This window comes from Acipenser ruthenus, chromosome 33 (assembly GCF_902713425.1).
Source record: "Acipenser ruthenus chromosome 33, fAciRut3.2 maternal haplotype, whole genome shotgun sequence".
NCBI lineage: Eukaryota > Metazoa > Chordata > Actinopteri > Acipenseriformes > Acipenseridae > Acipenser > Acipenser ruthenus.
Window position 1 is genome coordinate 3247723 of NC_081221.1, and position 26215 is coordinate 3273937.

Here is a 26215-nt window from a genome sequence, read left to right on the forward strand (position 1 = left end):
CTGCTTAGTGCAACTGGGGATCCGAAATAATATATATATATATATATATATATATATATATATATATATATATATATATACTGCACAGTGGACTCTCGCCAATCCAACCCAGTTGGGACCGGTTTGTTCTGATGGTAATGTTTACCAAAAATGTCTTTGTTTTATGTTTTTGTCTCTTATATTTTAAAAGCAATATGTATTTGGGAAAGTACAGCTGTAAATGTGTTTTGCTAACTTTAATTCTTAGCCACTTTGTTTATTTAATATTTTTAAGTTAATTTCAGGTGAAGGCCTGCACTGTACCATGCAGTCCACACGCAGGTCACTGCTTGCAGTCGTATTTGAATACATCTGTGTGCTCCTTCAGCTTCTACAGTGGCTGTTGGCATGCGTTTCATTGTGAGGCCATAGTTGGGATTAGAGAGAGTCTACTGTACACAGAGACAAACAGGGTGGCCACTTGACTCTGCTGCTTTACATTTGTATTACTGTTGTTATTAATAGCTATTAGTTTTATTATGCTTGATTTTGTTAATATTGATGCTTCTCCTCTGTTTCACAGAAGTGCACTGTATATAGTTTTAATGAATCCCAAGTTAATATGTATGTGTGTGTTTGTGTGTGCAAAATGCACCTTTACCAATATGAATTTCTCCATAAAAATACAATGTTATTTATTTGCAGTATAAGACACACAACTGACTTGAATTTGTTATGTATAGGGTTTAAATTTGTATAAAGTTGCTTAGTGCTGAAAGTGTTAAATACAGAATCATTGTTACTTAAGTGATGATGATAAAGATTAAACTAGCACATTCATATTTTTTGAATATGCAACAATGACTACTTGGAGAATGCTGAGTAGTCATTAGGTCTTGATAGAAACTGACACATACAGCTTAACATTGTAAAACACTGGGATTCATCAGAAGGCTTTCCTCTCTTTCCCATGCACACACTCCCAAGATTTACCATTATTTCTAACTCACCAAAGCATCCATGTGCTTTTGCATTGATAACCTCCATTCCAAAAGTACAGTTAAGAAATGGCACCACATGGTAGGAGTCAGCCTGGAATATTGGGAAGTGAAAGGGTTTGACCCCCTGTCTCTGACACCCCTCCTCTCTCTGTCTCTGTCTCTCTCTCTCTCTCTCGTCCTTGCAGGCAGTTCCCCGCAGCCCTGGAGGACCTGAATGAGGCCATGAAGCAGTGTCCCAACAACCGGGAGATCCAGCGGCTGCTGCAACGTGTGGAGGAGGAGTGCCGGCAGATGACAGAGCAGCAGCAGCTGGAGCCGGAACCAGAGCCGGAACAAGAGCACGAGCAAGATCAGGAGCAAGAGCAGGAGCAGGAGCAGGAGCAGGAGCAGGAGCAGGAGCAGCCCCCCTCTCCCCCTCCTCCCCCTGCCTCGCCTCCCCCTCCTCCCCCCGAGCCGCGCCTGGAGGACATGGAGCCGGTGCAGGACCTCTTCGACGAGGACTACCTGGAGCAGGACCTGCAGACCATCTCCATCAGTCTGCAGAGCGAGTCTCTGCCCAGCCCGGCCGGCCTGCCTGTCATCCAGAGCCCTCCACCCTCTCCGGCATACCTCTCGGGCGGCTCCCCAATGGGGCAATCCTTCGACTTCCGGCCCAGCCCACCTTCCATGGCCTCCCCAACCCGCCAGAGCTACCAGCATTCCACCTCCCCGTCCCTCTCACCCACCCACCAGAACTCACACTACCGGCCCAGCCCGCCGCACACCTCCCCAGCCCACCAGGGCCCCTCCTACCGCTTCAGCCCCCCGCCACCCTTGGGCAGCGCAGCAGGCAGCCAGGGTAAAGACTACCAGAGCCCACCCCCTTCCCCGCTGCGCAGACCCCAGTATAGGGCCAGTCCGCCGACTGATAGCATCTGCCTCTACCGCCCCCAGTCTGGTTCCCCCATCCGCTACCAGCAGGACCAGCTGCCGGGGAGACCCAAGTCTCCGCTTTCCAAGATGAGCCAGAGATCCTTCCAGCTGACCTCCCAATGCTCCCAGACCTCGCAGCACCAACAGCAGCCTGGCCTGAGGCTGCAGCCGGCCAAAGCCCAGATCGTGCGCACCAACCAGCCCAGCTCAGCCGTCCACTCCAGTGCGGTGATGGGAGGAGGGGGCCCCTATGGGCAGATCGCTCACTCCATCAGCAGCCGCTACCAGGGAGGCTCGGTGGACGTGGAGAGCCGTCTGGTCTACCAGCCCTCCCTCGAAGGCAGGCCAATGCAGCAGGTACAGGCCAGCCTGAGCGCGGGGGCTCTCTGTCAACATGGTGGACGAGGGGGAGTGGAATCCGGTCTGGCTAAAGAAGATCTCCCTCAGCGGCCGTCCTCTGCCTATCGCGGTGGAGGGGTAGGTGTGCGCTACAGCCAGACGCCACAAATCAGCCGTAGTCAGTCGGCTGCCTACTACCCAGTCTCCAAGCACGAGCTGGAGCGCTCAGCTGGCTTGCCACAGAGCCAGCTGGGCTCCCCGGAGATCCCCCATTTAGTCCGCCGACCTGTCAGTGCCAGCCCTGCTGAGATCAAGCCCCACCCTCCAACCCCGAGGCCTCTGATCCACTCCCAGAGCGTGGGGCTGCGCTTCTCTCCCTCCAGCAGCAGCCTCTCCGCGGGATCGGCCTGCAACCTGACCCCTGGCTTCCGCCCGTCCGCCTCCATCCAGCAGATGGAGATCCCGCTCATGCCGGCCTACGAGCGCTCTTGCGAGGATCACTCGTCCATCTCTCCCACGCAGGGAGGAGGAGGAGGAGGTTATCAAGGGGAGAACACACGCTCCAGGACAACCCCCTTCATGGGCATTATCGATAAGACTGCCCGGACTCAGCAGTACCTCCTCCAACCCTCGCGCCCTTGGGCCGTGTCATCCCTGGACACGGTAATCACCAGCCCCACCTCCCCGGGCAGCCTGGCCCAACAAGGTGGCGGCTCCTCCTACAGCCCCCCTTCTTCCCTGGGCAACATCGCCTACTACAACAAGACCAACAACGCCCAGAACGGCCACCTCATGGAGGACGATTACTACTCCCCTCAGCCACCCTCACTCGGGAAGCTCGCCAACGGCTCGCGGGCCGGAGGCAACGGGGGAGACATCCTGGAGCGGGTCAGCCAGGTGCCCACCTACCCTGATGTCAAGGTGGCCCGGACGATGCCCGTATCCCAGGCCTACCAGGACAGCATCTACCGGCAGCTGTCCCGAGACCCCCGGCAAGGGCAGACCTCGCCCATCAAACCAAAGAGACCTTTCGTGGAGTCGAACGTGTAGATGTATCGTTCGGACGTGGGGGGATGGGGGGTGTGGGGAGGGGAAGGGAAATGGGGTTAGCAGAGACAGGCTTCCATGACAACAGTGCATTGTGTGGGAGTTGGTGTGTGAAGGGATTCCGCTGTGAACAACGACCTCACACCTAGGTCATTTCAAAAGCAAAAATACAAAATATTGAGCAAATGTAATTCGAATATAACTGTATGTAACATATACAGATATAGACGTTTTTCAATGGATATTCTGTGGCCTTTTTACTCAAAAGGGAGTGACTAACACTTGGCGAGTACGAGTGAAAATCCTGGGTTTGATTGAACTGGGCATGACAACCGTATTTTTCTTAATTTTGTTCTTGCCCATAGTTTGTAAATCAGTTTCCGAGTTGCATACAAACTTTTAAAGCTGAAATTCTATTAAACCAAACCCAAAAAAGGGTATAGTTCTTTTTGTTGTTTTAAACCCAATCTTTTGATGACATAATTTATCCCTTGAATGAATATATTCAATCAGAAACCAAATAGAGCAAATGAGTAAAAAAATGGTGCACGCAGTACCACTTCAATCCAACAGGTGGCAGTGTTTTCTAGAAACCGTACACCATACACACAGTGGACAGAAAGGTGATCTATTTCAAACAAAAACCTGTTACTTATATATAGATGTTTTGCCACTTGAAAGACTGTTACTGATTGAACAGCCCAACCCCACCCACACTGTATCCCTGTCTGCTTAGGTGCATTGATCAGAAAGCCAGTTCGAGGTCTCTGTCCTCTCTCACTGTGTAAATACTCTGCGGTTTTGTCCTCTAGATACTGTTCTATGGAAGCCTGTGCTCATTGCCTGATGCTTCTGTGGCAAATTGTTGTACAACTGGTTTCTCCATACAGGTGTGCCCTCGAAGATACTCAATAACTAATATGTTCTATATTGTAAATGTTACAGAGGCTTGCAACAGTTCTGTACTTAAAAACAACATACAAAAAATACAGAATATTTATAATTAAGTTTATATATTAAGTTTATGTTTTTCTTTTGTTTATCAAAAGCAACTTGTTAATTCTTTAGTGTGAAAAATGTAGAAGAGGGGGACATTCACAAACTCAAAATAATCTTTTGATATACATCTATGGTTGATTTTTGTTTATCAATTATTTTTGACGCGGTGAAAGACGGAAGCCGTAGCCTTTGTCGATGTTTTTACTGGTTACAGAAAAACCAAAGACAGACAAAATGTAGTGAATTGCTTTTAAAAAATGGAAAGGTAATTTATACAGACTCCTAAATTTTTGCCCATGTTTAGGTATACATATTTACATTAGGCTTGAATATATGACATAATCGTAAGACTATGATTTTCAATGAAAAAAATCATTAATCAAAAAAAAACAAGCATAAAGTAATTCATCCAATGGCATTTGAATATTAGCACATCACATTTAAAAAGTTATATACACCCTGATTTGTTGACACAAAAAGTCCCACCTCCTTCTAAACTCACCAACCAATCACTCAACAGCAGTTGCAGGCAGTCACTTTTTTGCACTTTGCACTGTTGCAGAGGATTTAAAAATGTTTTGTAGAAAGACATACGGTATGGTGTGTGTGTGTGTGTGTGTGTGTGTGTGTGTGTGTGTGTGTGTGTGTGTGTGTGTATATAAATACCAGGTTGTATAACTACAATATATCATGTGATGTTGTGCAAAACCAATATGTATATCAAAATACATTTAAGTGCTTTTCTAACATGTCTGTGTATTTAGTGCTTGCCAACTGTACACTCTCACTTTCTGTTCTGTGTTATCACAAGTACTGTAGTTTGCAAATGTCCCCCAGCCCCAAGGCACTTAAGGAAAATAGACTATTCTGGAAATATGAAGACATTTTGTGTTTGCAGCTCATAAAAACAGAGTAAGCAGGAACATACAGTCTCTTGTCTCAGTGCTGAAAGACAAGAACGATTCCTTTCTTTTTCATTTGTTCTTTACTTTTCTTTTTTCCCCACAAAGTTTTCTGCACTACGTCTGTGAGACTATATATGGGAGCACTTTACCGTTCTAAAACACTTTTGGTTTCTTCTCCGATGGATGACAGTACTGGGGTCATTATTTGTGAGTCGTTGTTCCTTATTAATATAAAAATAGCAAAACGTTCTTGTCCTCGTGGGATTTTTTTTAAATTTTATTTTCCAAGTAAATAAATAAATAAGTAAATAATAAATGCATAAAAAAGTAACTAAATAAAAATATGAAGACGTATTACCTTTATAGCACAAAGTGTATCTGCTGTACATAATGGCCGACAGACTTGGACATTTTATCAGTCCTCGTAACTTTTAATACTGCCCCCCAGCAGTCTTCTGTGAAAATGTGTGAACAGATGAAGCTTTGTTTTTTACATACAGTATGAGGTTGTCAGTAACAAGAAGTAGAATCAACAGGAAGCTGTAAACTGCAGCTCATAGTGGCTGGTTCACCCCAGTCAAGGCAAACCAGTGTTTCTGTTAGGTGTTCAAGTCTGGTACTGAATAGAGAGTGACTGTGCTGTACCATGTCTGCTATACTAAAAGACCCGAAAGCCTGCTAATCGACAAGGTCAATACATAATGGGATTCACCTGTTAACTACTTTGTGTTAATCCAGTTAAGTACATTGGTTTCTACTGTATATTTTAGAGGTGTTTTTACCATAATACTAGTTTAAAGGGTATATAAGGACCTTTTTATTTTATTGTGTTACATGTTCCCACGTGTTGCTACAACTGTTCAAGTAAGGTGTGTGTTGTTTTAATTATTCTTTTTTTAAAATCTTGACCACACTTGTTTCCACTTTTAAATTGCAGTGCTCTCTAACTGTTCCTATTATAGCTCTCAGAACTACATTTCTCATCATTGTCCTGCTCACTGCTAAATCTATCTCAGTTACATGTGAGCAGGAGGATGATGGGAAATGTAGTTTGAGTGGTCCATGCAGGTCCATGTGAAGCCACCTTGGAGGCAATGGAATGCAATTTAAAAGTTTAAAAAAGTGGTCAAAAAAAAAAAAAAATTAAAACACCTTACTTAAACAGTTGTAGCAACACATGGGAACATGTAACACAATAAAATAAAAAGGTCCTTATGTACCCTTTAACATGTATATTCCAGATTTGGGTTTTTAAGGTACTGTACTGCAGGTTCAGTGTTTTAAAGAAGACTTTCCAAGCCTCAACTGAATGTACTGTCACCACCTTTATTAGCCCAAAGTTGTATTTTTTATTTATTTTTTTAGTCAGTTGAGCTAAATTGAGTTGTCCCACCATTCAAATTGGGTGCAATAGCCTTAAGCAAGATGGTGGTATAATTTGCCAAAATGTCTGGGACTCCTTTTCTAAATTTAAATATAAATAGATGACGTTTTTGTTTGATGACTAGCGTCTTAAAATGCTAGCCTTGAAAGTCGCTATTGTAATGTGTAATTTATTATTGCACTGCACTATGCTATATGGGATCAGTTGGCTCCTAGTCCTCAGCTCTTACCACTAAGCCTGTCTCCTTCCCTTTATAAGGGACCATTAAGTCACCTTGTGTGTGGTGTGCGGGGGGTGGGGTTTAGAAAATACTGTAAATATAAGCATGGAGGTTTTAAAAAATATACCTTTTTTTGTTCAGTTGTATATAGTTTTATTTATTACCATTTGAACTTGTCAGAATGTGTTCTTTTTCATACCCAGAAGTTCTCTGTTTCTTTGTGTTAAGTGCTGGGCATGGCTGGCTTTAAGACCATTATTAAATATGTTATCACCTAGCATTTACTGTATGTAGACCACCTTTCCGTTCAAATAAAAGTCCTTACCTTTCAAAGTTTCATGTGATGCCATACCAGAAACAGAGACAGCTCTGTATAATTCATTTCCAGGTGACGACAGATCCTTTAATTGTGAAAATAGCCCTGCAGAATCTGGAGCCATGTTTTTACAACACAATTCATGTTTACAGCACATAACATCTTTCCAGAATTTCAAAGTGGCATAAAAAAAAGTTGCATTAAGGAATGATTTCATTTCAATCCTCCTTTTATGTAGAAAAATCTGATTTTGAGCTGGTGAGTTAACTTGTGGTTCAAAGAACAGTACTGTCTGACTGTATCATCATTGGTATAAAAGTGTGTGTGTGTGCGCGTGCGTGCGTGCGTGAGTGTGCGTGTGCGTGTGTTCCATGCCGCCTAGCATCCTTCGACCCCCACATGGACTGGGTAAGTGGTCTAGACAGTAAAAGCTGCTTTGTATATCCTTGCAAGGCTAGTGGTTAAGAAGATGATCCAGGGCAAGTGCAGTAAAACAATAAATAAATAAATAAATAAATAAATAAATAACTTTTATTTTCTGATCTATTTTTTCAGGGTTTTAGGAATAAGGAAGGGGATAGTTTTCTAGTTTATTTTTTTGTAAGCGTCTCAACGGATAAGGAGGATTGGAAATGAAACACTGTGTCTGTGTGTGGGGTGGGGGTCAGGTAGCAACATAGGGTTTCAGGCTTGATTTAAGAAAGGCAGATCAGCCCATTTGGTAAATAATCCCATACCTGATAATACAGTAGGCAATATTATTGGGGTGGGGGTGGGCATATATTTTTCACAGAAAATTGCTGGGGATGATATTTCAGTAACTGTTCTGTTCTGAAATAAGTAATATAAAAAATGTCTTTTTTTCTAGATTTGCAATGTAAAGGATTTTCGCTGTACATTATCTGCTGCATGTTTTGTTCTCTTTCTGGATTCACCCCCCCCCCCCCCCCCCATATATATATATATATATATATATATATATATATATATATATGAATGACACGGTTGTAACGTCATTATAAGATTGAAGAGGGAGAGGGTCAGCCCCCAGTGGAAGGTTTTTTCTTTTTGGTTAATTTTATTTGAATGTATTTGCTTGCTGAGCAGAGTTCTATTGTCTGTACATGTGAGCTGTGAGATCGCTGTGATAGTTTAACAAACAAAAAAAAATAAGAATGCGATTTTATCTTATGAGTACAGATTGTAATCTGAATCAATCAACTGTGTGTATGAAAGAATAATGTACTTATTTATAAATGGTTACCACTTCAAAGGAAAAACAAAGATTATGGTGGCGTCTGCTTTTTTTTTAATACAGTATAATGTCTTGCTTTTTGGATATTGGATATGCTAGGAAGCTCACTGATCCAAATCCATTCCATGTTTTATTGCTCACCAAGTTACTTTATTTATTAGTTCATCATCAAAGTTGAGAGAGACTGCACCACGCACCTTCATCAGTAGGTGAAAAGTGACCATGCACAAACTGTCAGTAGTTGTTTAAGCTGTAGGTCTTCTGTTCAAAGTTAAGCAACTTGTCACTCAAGTAAGTATAAATGAAATGCCCAGAAAACACTTTTTTCTTGTTTGCTTTTTTTTTTTCAGTAGTGTAGCTCTACATCTATGACTAAAACTTTTTTTCGATTTGTCCATGTTTTGTTAAGTATATGGAAAACCACAAAACGGTGTGTGATTCAATATATTATTAACAACATTATTCAGCAGGTTTCACTCGACTTTATAAAGCAAAATTAGTTAATTTTATAGGGTGATGCAAAACTTTTGGCCATAGCTGTATAATAGATATATAGATAGATAATTTATTTATTAGATCTACACATCCTATCTATACTAAAAGAGCCATGCCTAAAGGACTGGGTATAATGATATAAAGAATCTGTTCTGATGAAAATGACTACAAAAAACACAAAGGGATTAGAAATACATCTTAAGAAAAGAGGATATACAGAAAAAATTATTGAGAGAAAATTGAGAAAAGTTGACAAACTCAATAGGAGTGAACTTCTTGCTCAAAACTTATAAGAAAAGGGAAGAGAGGGTTAAGAGAGTGCCATTAATATTATTATTTGTTTATTTAGCAGATGCCTTTATCCAAGGCGACTTACAGAGACTAGGGTGTGTGAACTATGCATCAGCTGCAGAGTCACTTACAATTACGTCTCACCCAAAAGACGGAGCACAAGGAGGTTAAGTGACTTGCTCAGGGTCACACAATGAGGCAGTGGCTGAGGTGGGATTTGAACCGGGGACCTCCTGGTTACAAGTTGTTGTGTTGGAACGTCCAGTTGCACTTTAAACCAAGTTTTGTAGCGGAGGGTTTCAGATAATTGGCCAATATATTTTGGTATGCTATTCAATCTATTTGTGATTGTCTGTGACAAGCAGGCTGTAGTGGATGACTTCAGACCAGAAAGGAATACACAGAGACAGTAGTGGAGTTGAAACTGAAAATGCAAATGGCAGCGCTCAGTATTTTAATAAACAACATAAAAGGTTTCAAACAGAAAACAGGACACGGCACTTGAGGCCAAATAAAACAGACAAACAAAACGGATTAACACTAAACAGACTGTACGAACAGACAAACAAACACGGTGAGTTTAAACTTATATTTACTTAGTTTTACTTTCTCTCCTCTCCACACCCGTTCTCCACTCACCGAACACACAACCCCGAGTGAGTGAAACGTGCATCTATATATACTGTTGTGCCGGGATTCAATTACTAAGTTATTCACTTGAATCCCAGCACGTGAATTAATTATGTGCAACATCGTGCTTACATATTAAATACTTTAAATGCACGTGAAGTGAAGTGCAATTCCCGTGCCTAAATACAATTATACATTTTAAACACTCGTGCTGCACACACCCATTTATATCCCGTGCAGCCACATCTATACACCAACATTAACACACGTAACATACAACATATAACACACAAATGCACACAGGGGCGGGGCACGTTTCCACATATACCCCCTTGTGCGCAGCACACATGGCCTCAACGGCCACCTCCCCCCTTAAAATCCCCAAAGTCTCGCTCAAAGTCCTGGGCCAAGAACAGGGACTTCAAGGGGTTCATGGGCAGCAATGTTGCCAGTAGCCAGGCTGCTACTGGCCATGCTGTCAGCAGATGTGCTGGCAGCACCCAAACTGACTCCTTCAGCCGGGGCAGTGCTGGCAGCGAAACTGCTGCTGGGGTTGGTGGTATCCGGACCTTCTCCCCCTTCTTCAAAGCCGGCAGCTCCCCTTGGTGGGGCTCCAGCCACAGTACTTCCGGCAGCGAAAGTGCTGCAGTGGGACATTATAAATTTCTACTGGGGTATGTAAACTTTTGAGTGTGTGTGTGTGTGTGTGTGTGTGTGTGTATATGTATATGTATATGTGTATATATATATATATATATATATATATATATATATATATATATATATATATATATATATATATATATATATATATACACAGACGTGCTCAAATTTGTTGGTACCCCTCCACAAAAAAGAAGAATGCACAATTTTCTCTGAAATAACTTGAAACTGACAAAAGTAATTGGCATCCACCATTGTTTATTCTATATTTAATAGAAATCAGACTTTGCTTTTGATTTTTTATTCAACATAATATTGTAAATAATAAAACAAATGAAAATGGCATGGACAAAAATGATGGGACCGCTAACCTAATATTTTGTTGCACAACCTTTAGAGGCAATCACTGCAATCAAACGTTTTCTGTAGCTCTCAATGAGACTTCTGCACCTGTTAACAGGTAGTTTGGCCCACTCTTCCTGAGCAAACTGCTCTAGCTGTCTCAGGTTTGATGGGTGCCTTCTCCAGACTGCAAGTTTCAGCTTTTTCCATAGATGTTCGATAGGATTCAGATCAGGACTCATAGAAGGCCACTTCAGAATAGTCCAATGTTTTGTTCTTATCCATTCTTGGGTGCTTTTATCTGTGTGTTTTGGGTCATTATCCTGTTGGAGGACCCATGACCTGCGACTGAGACAGAGCTTTCTGACACTGGGCAGTACGTTTCGCTCCAGAATGCCTTGATAATCTTGAGATTTCATTGTGCCCTGCACAGATTCAAGGCACCCTGTGCCAGGCGCAGCAAAGCAGCCCCAAAACATAACCAAGCCTCCTCCATGTTTCATTGTAGGTATGGTGTTCTTTTCTTTGAAAGCTTCATTTTTTCGTCGGTGAACATAGAGCTGATGTGACTTGCCAAAAAGCTCCAGTTTTGACTCATCTGTCCAAAGGACATTCTCCCAGAAGGATTGTGGCTTGTCAGTATGCATTTTAGCAAATTCCAGTCTGGCTTTTTTATGTTTTTCTTTCAAAAGTGGAGTCCTCCTGGGTCTTCTTCCATGGAGCCCACTTTTGCTCAAAAAGCGACGGATGGTGCGATCAGAAACTGATGTACCTTCACCTTGGGGTTCAGCTTGTATCTCTTTGGCAGTTATCCTTGGTTCTTTTTCTACCATTCGCACTATCCTTCTGTTCAGTCTGGGGTCGATTTTCCTCTTGCGGCCGCGCCCAGGGAGGTTGGCTACAGTTCCATGGACCTTAAACTTCTTAATAATATTTGCAACTGTTGTCACAGGAACATCAAGCTTCTTGGAGATGGTCTTGTAGCCTTTACCTTTACCATGCATTTTCTTTCTAATCTCCTCAGACAACTCTCTCCTTTGCTTTCTCTGGTCCATGTTCAGTGTGGTGCACACAATGATACCAAACAGCACAGTGACTGCTTTTCTCCATTTAAATAGGCTGAATGACTGATTACAAGATTGGAGACATGTGTGATACTAATTAAAGAAACTAATTAGTTTGAAATATCACTATAATCCAATTATGTATTATCTTTTCTAAGGGGTACCAACAAATGTGTCCAGGCCATTTTAGAATAACTTTGTAGAATAAGCAATAATTCATCTCTTTTCACAGCTTCTTTGCTTTATTCTATGACATACCAAAGGCATGCAAGTATACATGATAAAATAGCTTTTAATTTCATCACTTTTCAGGAGGAATGAAGCATTATTTCAATGAGCTGTAAGGGTACCAACAAATTTGAGCATGTCTGTGTATATATATATATATATATATATATATATATATATATATATATATATATATATATATATATGTGTATGTATGTAAAGGGGGATTGTAGCTGTATGGAAGTGTCTGCCTGGTTCTTTTAGTGCAGCAGAGCAGCGCCTGTAGACTGGGCTTTGATCCTCACTACCTCTTGTTTAGTGTTTAAAGTATGTTTTCAACCATTCTTTACAATGCACGGGGTTCAGTTTACCAATGATCACCACACTGACCAGGGACCATCTCAGACACCCGTACCTGTCACTTGTCTCAGAACCACTCATATAAAGTGTGTACAGAATTTAGATCTTTATCTGTGTGGGCATCAGAGATCACCCAGTTAACACAAGCACAACGTCTGCAGTCAATGTGTTAAAACCAATTCCCTGCCATTAATTATCTTTAGTATTGTTTTAATCCCCCTCCTCTCTTGATCACTGTTAAGTGGATCGCATTAGCCTTTTATTGCAAAAACAATACTTGCTTAAATGAGTGCTAACCAACATTCGCACTCATTGTGTATACTGTGTATATTTATAATATATAATCTCACACCAGCAATGCTGTTGCTGGCCCCACTTTTCTTCTTATTGCAGATCTTCCAGTTCTTTGTCCTTCAATCGGGACATGACTCCAGGTTTCGAATTTGAAATCCACTCCAATGGCCTTGCTGCGTTTTGAAATAGTTGCAGAGAATGGAATTGTGTACAAGAAAAGTTTAGAAGCAGAAAACGATCTGCAAAATAATAATTAAAAAAAATAAGCTAATAGGTTTTAACAAATGGATTTGAAACCATTGGCCACTCTTTTGAGGGCCCCCAACAGAAATCTAATGTTTATCTAGTCTCACAACTAAGAGTACAGAAAATCAGCAACGTGCCAAAGTGTGCAACTGGTTTCAATAAATAGAATCCAACACGGCTGGATGCTGGGAAATACAATGAGTGTCAGACCAATGAGCAAGAACCCGGGACTGAAAGACAGCGTGAACGTTTCAAAAGTAATCTTAGCAATGCGAGGAGCACAGGCCGCAGCACAGGTAAGTGAGGAGAAGTTCAATATTACACTGTGTTGTTGGCTAATGCTTTCATCAAACAGCAGTCGTGAAAGTAATGCTTCATACTGGATGTTGGCTGTTATGACAGCTCTCCCATCTTGTGTGTAAAAAGTATTTAACTGTAAACACGCTGCTGGATATAGAGTTTCAAGCCTTGAAGTAATTTATTAAAAGAAAAAAAATCCAGCTGTTTTTGATAACAGCAATCTTCAATGTGGTTGAAACATGTGCCTGAAATAATTGATAGTGTTTAGGTTTTACAACTTAAATATACAAAGGATGTTATCCTATCTGCTCTGCTTGGGAGATCCTATTTATAGTAATTATCATAGTTTAGGGTTATCCACTTAACCCATTCAGAGCATTTAAAACTCAGCACAATGCAATGCATAATGTTCTCTCTCTCTCTCTCTCTCTCTCTCTCTCTCTCTCTCTCTCTCTCTCTCATATATATATATATATATATATATATATATATATATATATATATATATATATATATATATATATATATCGCTAATTATTAAAATAGCGATTTTTCACTTAATCGATTGCTCATTCTTAACAAACGTTTATGAAATCATTGCTACATAATTAATACAGAAAACTGTAGTAATTATTTGCGGCCGCGAGAGGGCAGTACTAGTCTGTTCATATATAGATAAAAATGAAATGGCTGGCAATTTTAAAGAGAAATTGACCTTTCCGAGTTATGTACCTTAACCTGACTCTCTTTACTCAATGATTCTCAGATTAGTACAGATATGTATGTATCTATTTCTTTATATTTCATAAATGCTACAACTTGGCACGCTGATGTTCTGGTCTCAACATTGCCCTTACATTGGTCTCCAGCTGGAGGCGCTATGTCCTGCGCCACAGGTGAGTTTGTACAGCTGTTTTAGTGGATTTTTAATTTTTTCTCTGCTCTGGCTAGCCCAAAGCGAGCGCATGTTGTTTTTCGTCGGCATAAAGTGTTGTCTAAATATAGCTTTCATTTCAAAACATATTCTTACTGCCCAGGTTATGTTCCCATACCTAATTTAATGTCTATTTTCTCAGTCCAATATATTGGCAAAGGGTTAGCTATCTACAAATACTGTTGATCCAAACCTGCGATGTATACACTGAAGAAAATATTATTTTATTGAATCAGCATTATACAAGCACACCAAGCATTTCATAATGCAACATTTTTTAATTTGCATAATTACAAGCAAGATGACGTAAGATCGGTTCCATCAAAGCATTTGGATCATCACTGTGCTGCCAAAGTAATGAGACAAACCCACTTTGAAAAGATAACGCACTTTTAACAATGTTAAACAAGGGAATTTAGATTCAGGTTTATTCAAAAGCTGAGGTTGACCAAACAGAACTAACCAACTGTAAACAGCTGTACTGTGCAACTCATCTGATATATCATATATTAGAACGGAGAAACATCTACAATGGTTTTGACACAGAGGGAGTCATTAGACAACAAACATACATACAAATAAATAAACACTGAATCTCAAGCTTCAATTTTAGTGCATTTAGAAATAATTTGAAGGATACAATGGATCCTGACTTAAATGTTCATCACACGTACTGTATATAACAATCGAAAATATCCCAGAAGACATGGTGCTCAGTCCTGTTCATGGAATACAGTTGACAAAAAAAACACAACGTTTTTGAACGTTGACCAAATTCATATGATTGACATTGCAAGATGACGATAGTGCGTTTGTTCTAACAATTTAAAAAAGTGTGCAAGGGTAGTTTTAACTGTAGGTCCACAAGCGTCCTCTATTGAACCTGCTTGCCGTTGTCTCTGAAGCAAACTCCCAAGGCTCCAGCTAGACACAAGTATACAGACAATAAAATCATTTTAAAACTAAATTATGGTTAAGGACGAGGCTTTCCTTCACTCCAAAACATTGTGTTATTTGTCAGTCAGATATGAGGAAGTCATTTAAATTGTAATCCAATTAGAGACTGGTCAATAAGCAGGTCAATTGAAAATCTAGCTTAATGGTGATGTGCGAGGGTAACGTTGCACGATCGAACCGTCGATCCATTGTCAATCGCCCCCTCATGTTGTGCTACGTCACCTGAAAGATTGAAATGTCTGTATGAAAATTGGGCGTTTACTTCAATCTGAAACGTAGAGACTAGAGACTGGGAGTGTAGGAGCACTGAAGACATAATGTTAAACATGTAGAATGTGACTGACGGAGGTCCCCATTTTTTGAATTAATATTAAAATAACCAGATTTCCAGTATAACGCTAACTACTCGATTTTACATTTTTTGCAAATTACTTCTTAACCAAACAAACAGAGACACGCACAGGTAACGCATTTTTAAACGTTAAGAAGGTGAACCCCCCTCGGTCACTTACTGCACAACTGTACCAAGTTTTCCATTTGTGTATCTATTTTTTAAAGGTAATTGAAAAATCGTGAGCGAATGGGGATATACTAAGACTACACCAAATTATCGTTTACAAAGTAACATTTAACATAACCTATTAAAAATAGCAACAACATGCATTCTGGTCTAAACTGGCACACATATACGAAGTGGTGGCGTTGATAGAAATAAAGCTCCATAAAATGCACTCTCAGTGCCTCCACTGGAATAAACAGGGACTCACTGGAAAACATGGCCCCCACATGACTGTTGTCTGGTCTATCTTGGGGCTAACATTAAAATAATTGGAAAAAAAGGGGAGGGGGGGCGGTGGAATTCCACAACACAGCAAAATCTAAAACACAAATTCTCCCTGCCGCTATCTTCCCTGCCACACCTTGCGCACAGGTGGAGAGGGCGGGGTCACAGACAGGACGATCTCAGTGAAGTGACGTCATGGTACCTCCTGCTGTACCGCGGTGGGCAGCACAGGAGTACTAGCCACTAGAACAGTGGTTCTCGATCTGTGGTCCACCGGCTCCCTTCAGGTGGTCCTTTAGTAAGGTTACATAATTACGGAAAGAAAGCGGCAGCACAGTTTATAGATCCTATTGCAAACCCAAAATTTGAGACCTTAAAAACACAGCTACAGAAGCAGGAAGAAAATGCATACATGGAGAATATCTTAAAAGTTAAAAAGAGGCCTAAACTCTCCATCATATATCGTTTTGGAGTGTCGAAAATGTATTCTTTAGTTTTCGTGTATTGCGCTCACGTGCACTCAACACAACAGCTTGTAAAGTAAGGGATAGCACATTGGCAGGGCTTGTGTTGTGTCCCATTATCATACAGCTGTAGCTGGGTTCAGCCAACAAAGCCGTATGCTAATGCAACACAACGCACAAGCCCTGGGGTGTTACACCGCTTATAAAACAGATACAAAAAAAAAATGTGTTTCTATTTTTCAAAAAAAAAAAAATTATTATATATCCCGCTTTGGAGATAAATAGTCCGTCAAACAAGGTTCTATTTGTTGTAATTAAAATGAGTGAAGCCTCCATGTTGGTTTTTTTGTTGATAATTAGGAGGCAAAGACACAATCCATGCATTACTACCGCTGACCCGGAGAAGCCAATATGAAAATACGCTGATGGCCTTTTTAAATGCTTAATCACTAACAGGCAGGCTATCATTGTGGTTTATGTCAGCACTGCACGGAGGCTAAGTAACAATACAAAATTGAGTACTTATGACCAGTCGAATTACGCACTGAAGCATAGAATTATTGTAACAGACTGTTTACATTTTGAAGACAAACCTGTTTTTAAGTCGATTACCACTTCTTTATGTTTTATCAAATCAATAAAAACACCTGCTGCCCAATCATTTGTTTTCGTCGATTTCATGAAGTTGTTGACATGTTAAATCTTTGCGTCTCTTGGTTTTGCTTCTTGTAATTCTAGCCATTCTACTGTCATGCCTCCGAAAAGATCAAATGTGACTAAAGGAATCCCACACAACATGTATCTTTATTGTGAGTTTAATATGTTGTGTATTTATAGTGTATTAATTGAACTGCGCTTCAGCAAAAATAAGTTCCGCCATGCATTGTACTATTTAACTGCAGGGTAAAAAAAATCTTAACATAACAGCCAATCAGCGTGCAGCATCCAGACAGGATTTGAGTGCAACTGTATATTTGGAGCATACATTTATTTTGATAACGACCACTATTTAAATAGTACATTTATTATGCAAACAACATGTAACGTTAAACAAATACTATACCACATATCAACTGAGACTTGTATCATTAATTACACAACAGTACTGTATTTATGTGGCAGCAACATTTTGTTTTTGGTTTGCTAACGTGGTCAAAATCACGTTTAAAGACAAGACACTTGGATGAATACATATGGTACATTTTCAATCCGATATGCCTGATATTTACTTTATTAAAACATTTATGTTTTAATATATGGTTTAAAAGCCTGTACTGCATTTGACAGGTAATAAGGCCAGAACTTTAAATTTCATCTGATTCGAGACTGATCAATAAAGCAATTAATTTCATGATATACAGGAGTGCTATAGTCTAAAATAATACCTTACTTTAAATATTAACCAATTGTTGGATGCAGAACAAAATTAAAATAGAAAGGGACCCTTTTTTGCTCACTTTGACACTACTGGGAAGCTCTCGTGTTTATAGATCAGCTACTAATCAGGTGAATAATACTAGAATCAATGTAATTCATTTTTTATAGGGACACAACCTAAGACTTTGTCTACTGTGTTAATTTAAATATCATGAATGCATACTGGGCAAATTCTATTGCTCTGGCTAACTAAAAAAAAAAAAAATTAAAAAATTTAAATGAAACTTGAATTGAGACACTGCAGCTAAATAGATATGCAGTATAAATAACTTAAGGTACAGTTATATCTATATAATATAATAATAATAATAACAACAACAACCACCATTACATTGCATTCAAATTGGCTTTTAGATGAACGCTTATTATTAATTCTAGGAATTATTAGAACCATCAGGTAATTTAAAAGATAAAAATTGACCAAATGTACATGTAGCAAAGAAATACATTAAAGTTGAACAGTTCCTTGTAACTTTCACACAAAGCTAGGTGGCACTGTGTACAGTACAACAAAACCAAACTAGCATTAAAACCAATCAAATAAATGGTAATTACATTATTTGGCACTGGGAGGCACTGTGTGCTATGAATAGGGAGAATTACATTAGAAGTACAGAAATGGTATAACAGGATTTCAGCCAAAATAGTCATATTTTAAGCCCAGCAAAAAAAAAATTGTGAAAATATATATTTGACAATTGTGAAACAGGCAAGTAGTGTGTTTGTAAGGCCATGATTAAAACTGCGTTTGGGTAACATTTTTATGTGTACAACCTTCTGTAAACATTCCATTGCACAGACAATCCCCCAGCTTGCCAGCAGGGAGAGGAGGCTGTGCTCTGCAATCTCTGCAACAGGATGGTGAAGCTTTGGCAGGGACAGGCTGGCTCCTCTGGTCCCAGGAGGGAAGAAGGGCGTTTTAGGGAGAGTCGGGACTCTCCCCCTCAGTGAGATTCTTGAAGTTCATGGACAGGGCTTGCTCTTCTGGGTTGGGTTGCCGTTTCCACTCCTCCCGTGTCAGGATGTATCCCACCACCACACCAAAGGCCACCAGCAGCAATCCCAACACGTTGGCCAGTATCCCCTCGGGCTCAAACTTAGAATAGGTGGACCTACATGGGACGCAGGAGAATACAGCTGGTGAGGAAGTGCATCTACCCATGTTTAATGTGTAACTGCAACAGCACTTAGGAAGGACTGAACTTGTTTAGCATTAAAGTCAACTGTCCCTTTTTGTTGATTGGGGGGGAAAAAAGAGGTAATATACAATATCATGAACTGATTGTTACAATATATCACATTATTTTTTACATACAATTACCCATTTATACAGTTGGGTTTTTACTGGAGCAATTCAGTTAAAGTACCTTGCTCGAGGGTACAGCAGCAGTGTCCCCCACCTGGGGTTGAACCCACAACCCTCCAGTCAAGAGTCCAGAGCCCTAACCACTACTCCACACTGCTGCCCCACAGGTAATAAATACTGTATGGGGGTTATCCCAAATAGACATTTAATATGGTAAACTAACATAGTAGTCTGTTAAATTGCTAAATTTTCCCCATCTTATATTATTGTATTTGCCGTAGTTAACCAACGCATTACTGTTCTACACTACCCTGTGATCTGCAATGCTTTTATACCATGGCATACAGTACTTAAAGGAATACCGATTTCCTTCACTAGAAATAGAACCTGAAGTTCCCATTGAAACCCTCTCTGCTTGAGAGCAGCTGACTCACATGATGCTGAAGAGCAGCTTCTCCTTGATGCCCAGCAGGCAGGTTCCTATGGCGAGGGCGAACAGCGCCAGCCCGAAGAAAACGTGCAGCGAGAGGTACCAGCTGCGGAGAGAGACGGACGCACCGGGGAACAGGAAGAAAGTCAGACCCATCACCCACTGCGGAAAAGAAAAACACACACAGGGGGATTAGCCAAGGTGTTTACAAGTCCCTTACTTACATGATTAGTGGAGTGTTAATCCCCATGGTCAGTGAGGTGTGGATGGCCCAGAGAGGATCTGAAATAGAGGGGAACGGATGGAAAGGTGCCTACCTGCACAATGAATATAATAAAGGTGAGCATTCCACACCAGCTGTGCAGCGAGTACATATCCGGGATCTTGGACTTTGCATGGAATTGAAACACGGCAATCAAACCTACATTTAAAAAAAAAAAAAAAAAAAACAGGAATTCAAATTTAAATATGTCTGTCAAGTCTGAAATGAGAAGTTTTTTTGTATGACACATTTCTATGGGGAAAATAAATATTCTGTATTGGATCCAGTTTTCTGCACTGGGCTTAACACTAAAGCTGACATACTTTTTCAAAATATTGGTGCGTTGGCCAGACCTCTAATATAAACCCATAAGTAAAGCTGTGGCACGTTGTGGATCTCACCTACGATGGAGATGATGAGGGAGATCAGGTGGATGGCACCGTGGAGGATCTTGGTGATGCGTTTGGGCTCATTCCTGAAAACCCGGTACACCAGGATAGCTGTGAGGAGATACAGAGAGATACTCGATAAACCTACATTCACACATTCATTAGGAAAAGTCATGGGGGGTATAACAGATCAGATGTTACTAAAACACGCAAATAACTGTGTCAACAGTCTATTACCAAAGCTTGATTGTTTTGTTAAAAAAGAAAAAAAAAAAAAAAAAAGGTTGAAGTTACTGTCCCGAAGGGTGACAGTCAGTGAATCTATGGCTGAGCTGGGATTCGAACCCTGGATCTCCTAGCTGTGCACTAAACACAGGACTAGGCTAAACCGTACACTGCTTACACCAGGGTTTCCCCAATCCTGGTCCTAGGGGACCCCTGTGTCTGTTTTCATTTCAACTGAGTTCTCAATTACTTAATCAAACCCTTAATTGATCTAATAATGTGCTTAATTAGACCTTTAATTGTTCTCAGCTCCTAAAACGTTGCTGATTTCAAGTTGCTTACAAAATTGTATAGTTAACTTAATCTCTAACTGTTTAAAAGCTGAAAACAATTAAAAAATTCTAATTAAGCTAATGAGTAGTTCAATGAAGTAATTGAGAACTCAGCTGGAAAGAAAACCAGCAGACACAGGGGGGTCCCCCAGGACCAGGATGAGTTCAAAGCCACTGCTGCAGGGAACCAGAAAAAATAAATAACCAGAAGCCTTTTTAATGAACCAGTGCCCTTTAAAGGTTAATCTGCAAATTAAATTAAGTATGGTGATCTAACTGCCTTAAGCTACCCGCTGATCTGGTTTGTTTTAAGTTAACAGAGTTGTTGGTGAGGGGGGTGTTTTATTTTAATTTATTTCAAACGTCTGCTTCAAATGGAAAGCCAGACGGATCCTGGTGGTTTTATAATCATTTAAAAAAAAAAAAAAAAAAAAAAACAGTGATCATCCACAAGTTCTAAACTGACCGCAGGCCGTTTTATATTCCTCTGTGTTGTTTATCACGGCTGAGAATCTGAGAGTCGATTGTTTTGGAGTTGTGGTCATCAAACCAGTCTCTCCCTCAGGTTACAAGACTTAATGCCATTTACTGCAAGACTTATTGTTTTTTTTCTGTTTTTTTTTACTGTCCAACAGCTAACATTAAATTAGACAGCCATTTCCTGCCATTTTGTTGTTTATTAAGTTTTCTTTATGGCTTCCTCAAGACAGCCCTAAGCTGTAATCTGTTTCGGTTAATTGTATTTCTTTTTTGTACAATTGGATGAATTTAACACTCATGGAAATTTAGGATTGGACAGCACTGGCTGAGTACCTCAATCATTAGCCCAGGGTGTTGGGTAGATCCGAGTGGTTGTGTAAGCTTAGGGATTTGATGACACTTCCTTGATTTAGAACCTTTCTTGATAAGAGTTCCCTTAAGTGCATCATCGATAACTAGAAACAGTCTCACTCGTTATTACTATAAAGAAATTTAGTAAAAACATTTCAGTGACAAATCTTGGTAAGAGTGTCTTAGTGCAGAGTGCAGATGCTCTCCCAAGTACTGACCTCAAATATCCACAGCTAATTATTATTATTATTTATTTCTTAGCAGACGCCCTTATCCAGGGCGACTTACAGTTGTTACAAGATATCACATTATTTTTACATACAGTTACATTATTTTCTACATACAATTACCCATTTATACAGTTGGGTTTTTACTGGAGCAATCTAGGTAAAGTACCTTGCTCAAGGGTACAGCAGCAGTGTCCTCCACTAGGGATTGAACCCACGACCCTCCGGTCAGGAATCCGGAGCCCTAACCAGTACTCCACACTGCTGCCCCTCCATTCTGGGAGTCTTTATTTTACCCCATCTCCCCTCGGCATGGGGGGGGGGGGGGAACACAGCCTAAACTAATATTTGTTTAAAGTGATACATCTTATAGAGCTTCAGTACTTCATAAATATCCTTGGGGATAGGGCAGTTTTGGGGGAAACAAATAAGGTGAGCGTATAATCAAGTATATTCAATCAAGAAGCACTGAGAAGCTGAATCTGAGGTCAGTGCTAAGAAACTGACCGTCTCCGTACAGGAACACCATTCCGATGACCATGCAGAGGGGGTGCACGTTGAACTGAAGACTGGTTCCGTCCCAGCCGTAGCCGCCCCGATAGTGACCCATCCAGACTCCCGTGATGACCACCGAGGTCAGGCCGAGGATCTGGGCTACGGCCACAAACCAGGGAAGGTGGGCAGCCCGGTGCTTGTCTATAGGACTGTCGGCCATTGTGAGAGGAAGGGGCTGCTCTACCACGTTAGCTGAGCTGTGGAGAGGAGGATAAAACATGCAGGTTTATTCCAGTATTTGGGTTTGCCTTCCGGGCTTTTGCAAATTAGTTCGTTTTGATAGCAAACAATACGATTAATTCAAATTATTCTGAAAAACAAGCTTTAAATAAATGGATCAAGGATTGTTTTGTTATTCAAATGCTTATCACGAGGTTTACATACAGGGACACAGTATTGAAAACTGGCTTAAATCATTTTTTTTCATCTTGTACTCTGCCATTTCAATCTCCCCTGTCACAACTGTATTTGGAAATTCTTCCAATTTTTTTAACTCGCGTTTAAAAACAATTCTGATGTTTTACAATCTCAAAAAAATAAATTAAAAAAAACAAACAATAAAACTAATTAATACAATGACATTTGTAATGTCGATTTATCTGTGTTGGGATTTGTGCTCTCCCTGCCATTTACAGAAAAGCTAACCTGGTCTATGAACCAATGCATGTTTACAAATATTAAGACAATGCAAAATTTCTCAACCTGCCTCAGAAACATTGCCCTGTGATGCAGGCACATTGCATTGTCATAAAAGTACCACATTATCGCTATTACAGAACATCATTTGCATTGATGTTTTTCTGATAGTAGTTTGTTGTAGCACAGCGTTGTTACCAGAAACTGAGTCACTGAAACTGTTAACTCTGTAACCTGCCTGAACTACCTTTTAAAAGGGATATATTTCCATCTATTACAGTCTCCTCCCATTTAATAAGGACACATTAAATGCAACCATTGCAATGAATAGGGTGATATTGCACCCCTAGAAGAAATATGCATATATGTGTTAGTCTGGCTCTGGCAGTGTGATATAATAATGCTGGGAGTGAAAAGAATTAGAAATTGTGGCAAAAAATAAATAAAACTATTTTTTTTTTTTTTTTTTGCTTGAAAATAATGCTTCGGTAAAGGTAAACAATAATACCATAAATAGGAAGGCACTTTTTTTTTTTGCACACCCCATATTTTTCACCTAACAGGTCAGCAGTAGCTTGTTTAACATTAATTCAATAGTAAGTTTCACTGTCATTTGTAGAATCCCATAACAAAATACCATGAATAGTAATTTTGCAGTTTAATGTGCATTGACGGTTCAGCTATGGTCAAACATTTTGCATAACCTATAATTTTAGGATTGAGACCTTAATAATAATAATAATAATAATAATAATAATAATAATAATAATAATAACCATTTATGTAATCAACTAAAATACAAAATTATACCGCAAAAGTCTGCTGGAAGCCATAATAGTAGTATAGTATTTCATGTTAGATTTTTCTAAAACTGTGTGGAAAACTACAAAGCGGTATGCAATTCATAATGTTGACACAACATTATTCAGTAGGTTTCACTTGACTTCATAAAGCAAAATGAGTTAATTGCACAGGGTAATGCTAAACTTTTGGCCACAGCTGTAGTTTAGCAATATGTACAATATGTTGGCGATTTACTTAACTTTGCTATGCTTTGACCATGGTATAATGCAGCAAACCTTTTTCATTCATAATACTGTAGTACCCTGGATTCAGCTAGCCCTGAACATGCATATAACTTGTTCATCACAACTCTCACAAGCTATGACTAAACTACAGTGCTGCAGTTTGTAACAAAAACAGGTAACCTCCCACCTCACCTACCTGGTGTTAGTTCAGGATCCACCTGTTTACCCTGTGTCCTGAGTTTAGGCCCTTTGCAGCTCAGCGTTCACAGCACTGTGGTATATGTATCTGTTGCCAGAATAGAGCGATATTTCAGTTCAAGAAAAAACTTGCTTCGGCAACAGGTGAGATTTATAAAACAACAACAACCAAAAAAATGCTGTCAGAATTATAATCTAGAATTGTAAAAGGTGCAAGAGAAAACCGAACAGACACTCCCTTTCAGTCTCCAAGTGACAGTAATCTTTTATAACCTTCTGATTAAACCAAAGGGTTGGACTACCGGAGCCCTGCCTGCTGTTTGTATGACAGATTTCCTGACGAAGAAAACAAGTCCAGCCCCATATCCGTCGCTATGGAAACTTGAAGCGCTAGTGTGTCTAACTGGCTCCTTTGTATTGTTTAACTATTGACGCAGTTCCAAGAACCTGGAGCCGCCACCTGCGCTAATTTACATACCATCCAGGGACAGAAATACATATGACTCATTGTGCTGCAGCTTGCCTGTTGGCTTTTTATTTAACTAATAAAATGCCCATACTGATTCTAGGGTCTAAAACGCTTGTCACAGGGCATTATGGTGGCTTCACTATTGGGTGGGTTTTGGTCATAACTTGCATTTCCTGGTTTTGTTTTAAATGAAAAATTCCCTGAATCATACTTTAAACAGGTTTACTGTGGTAGGTTATATAACATGGTAAAAAAAAAAAAAAATGCAATTGTTAAAGCATCGAAGCTTACAGAACGAACATCCACAAGAAAATACAAGCCTTATAAAATAAAATACAAAGTGTAAATTCCAAAGCGGAGTAGAAGAGGCTTTGTTCCTTTGTGTACAAAGAAAAAGCACTACGTTGTTTTAAACAAATATTAAGTGTCATATCTTGCTTCTAATGCAGTGATAAAAAAAAAAGTGAATTATTCTCAATAGCGTGGCATATTAAAGTGTGGTTATATAACATTAGCAGAGGTACAACCAGCCAGTCTTCCACGGCATATGTGTTTGTTGCTAGCTTGTATTTGTCCATTACAGATGTGCGAACCGGTTCCTGCTTTGGTACCGCCGAACCGGATAGAAATATGAAGGATCCGGTTCCAGAGAGTACTATTATGTTTTTTTTAATAAAACTGATTATTAAAAAAAAAACATAAAAATGATCAAAGACTTAATTTCTGTCAAAAATACATTTGATAATTGACACGTTTGTAGTTTTTTGCTCTGTGATTGTTGTGGTCTTTCTAATGTTTTTTCTGCTGAGGACTAGTGCTTGTTTATATGTATTAAGACGCACCCCGCCTCGCACACACATTGAGACCCAGACGTAATAGTTTGGGAACCAGAATCGGACTCCAAAATACCTGGTTCTGACCCGATTAAAAAAACTCCTCAAATTCCCATCATTATTGATCAGCAGCTGAGGTTGAGAGTGGTCACATGATGTGGAAAAGCTTTTGTGCCGCCGAAAGGGCTTCTGGGATATGTAGTATTTCAATCACCCTCCCCGCTGAGGGGTATAGAATCACCAGAAGTGGACTAAATGCGGACTAGAAAATCCTGCAAATCTGTACTAATTTAATACTGATTTGCATCGTCCAAACAGACGATCCAGGTGTTGTGCCAAGTAGTGTCTTAGCTGTAGTCAGAACACATGCGCAGTCATGCGAATTCAATTGCACATGTCTAGAATATGTTTTCTTCCATTTTTGCCAAAAACGGTCACATTTAATTTTGTATCAGTACAGGAAAACGAAAGAACTGGTTTTAGAAAACATTTACATTTTTTTTAAACTGAGGGTAAGTACCCGAATAACTGTTGCAAAAATCAACAAATACGTTCATGAAGACATGCCTACAAGTTCTCTGGAAGGTAGCAGTACAGTATTGAAAACTTTATTACTGAACCCACCAGATTAGTCGGCCGTTTTTCTTT

The 26215-nt window shown here is 40.0% G+C and overlaps 2 protein-coding genes across 14 annotated transcripts in view; one reads left to right on the top strand and one right to left on the bottom strand.

The window, feature by feature from the left end:
- LOC117433285 (protein TANC2-like) overlaps positions 1–7119 on the top strand; it is a 222268-nt gene extending 215149 nt beyond the window's left edge. For all 13 annotated transcript variants that reach the window (XM_059006723.1, XM_059006722.1, XM_034055416.3 and 10 more), the window contains one exon: positions 1166–7119. In XM_059006723.1, the coding sequence (XP_058862706.1) occupies positions 1166–3281 (2116 nt within the window). In that variant the 3' untranslated portion in view covers positions 3282–7119. The remainder of the gene's footprint in view (positions 1–1165) is intronic.
- Positions 7120–17380: 10261 nt separating this feature from the next.
- Positions 17381–24738, bottom strand: LOC117433351 (transmembrane ascorbate-dependent reductase CYB561). The gene is made up of 6 exons (XM_034055525.3): positions 24264–24738; positions 22356–22600; positions 20246–20344; positions 19900–20003; positions 19587–19744; positions 17381–18958 (listed from the first exon to the last, which is right to left on the bottom strand). Exons 2-6 carry the CDS (start codon positions 22561–22563, stop codon positions 18766–18768), a joined length of 762 nt encoding a protein of 253 aa, XP_033911416.1. The 5' UTR covers positions 22564–22600; positions 24264–24738; the 3' UTR covers positions 17381–18765.
- Positions 24739–26215: the final 1477 nt, after the last annotated feature.

Excerpts from the sequence above, each read along its gene's own strand:
- LOC117433351 (XM_034055525.3), bottom strand. The coding sequence starts at position 22,563 with ATGGCCGACAGTCCTATAGACAAGCACCGGGCTGCCCACCTTCCCTGG. Across the intron at positions 20,004-20,245 it reads CCTCATCATCTCCATCGTAG|GTTTGATTGCCGTGTTTCAA; the intron begins GTGAGATCCACA and ends TTTTAAATGTAG. Across the intron at positions 18,959-19,586 it reads AAGCTGCTCTTCAGCATCAT|GTCCACCTATTCTAAGTTTG; the intron begins GTGAGTCAGCTG and ends CGTCCCATGTAG.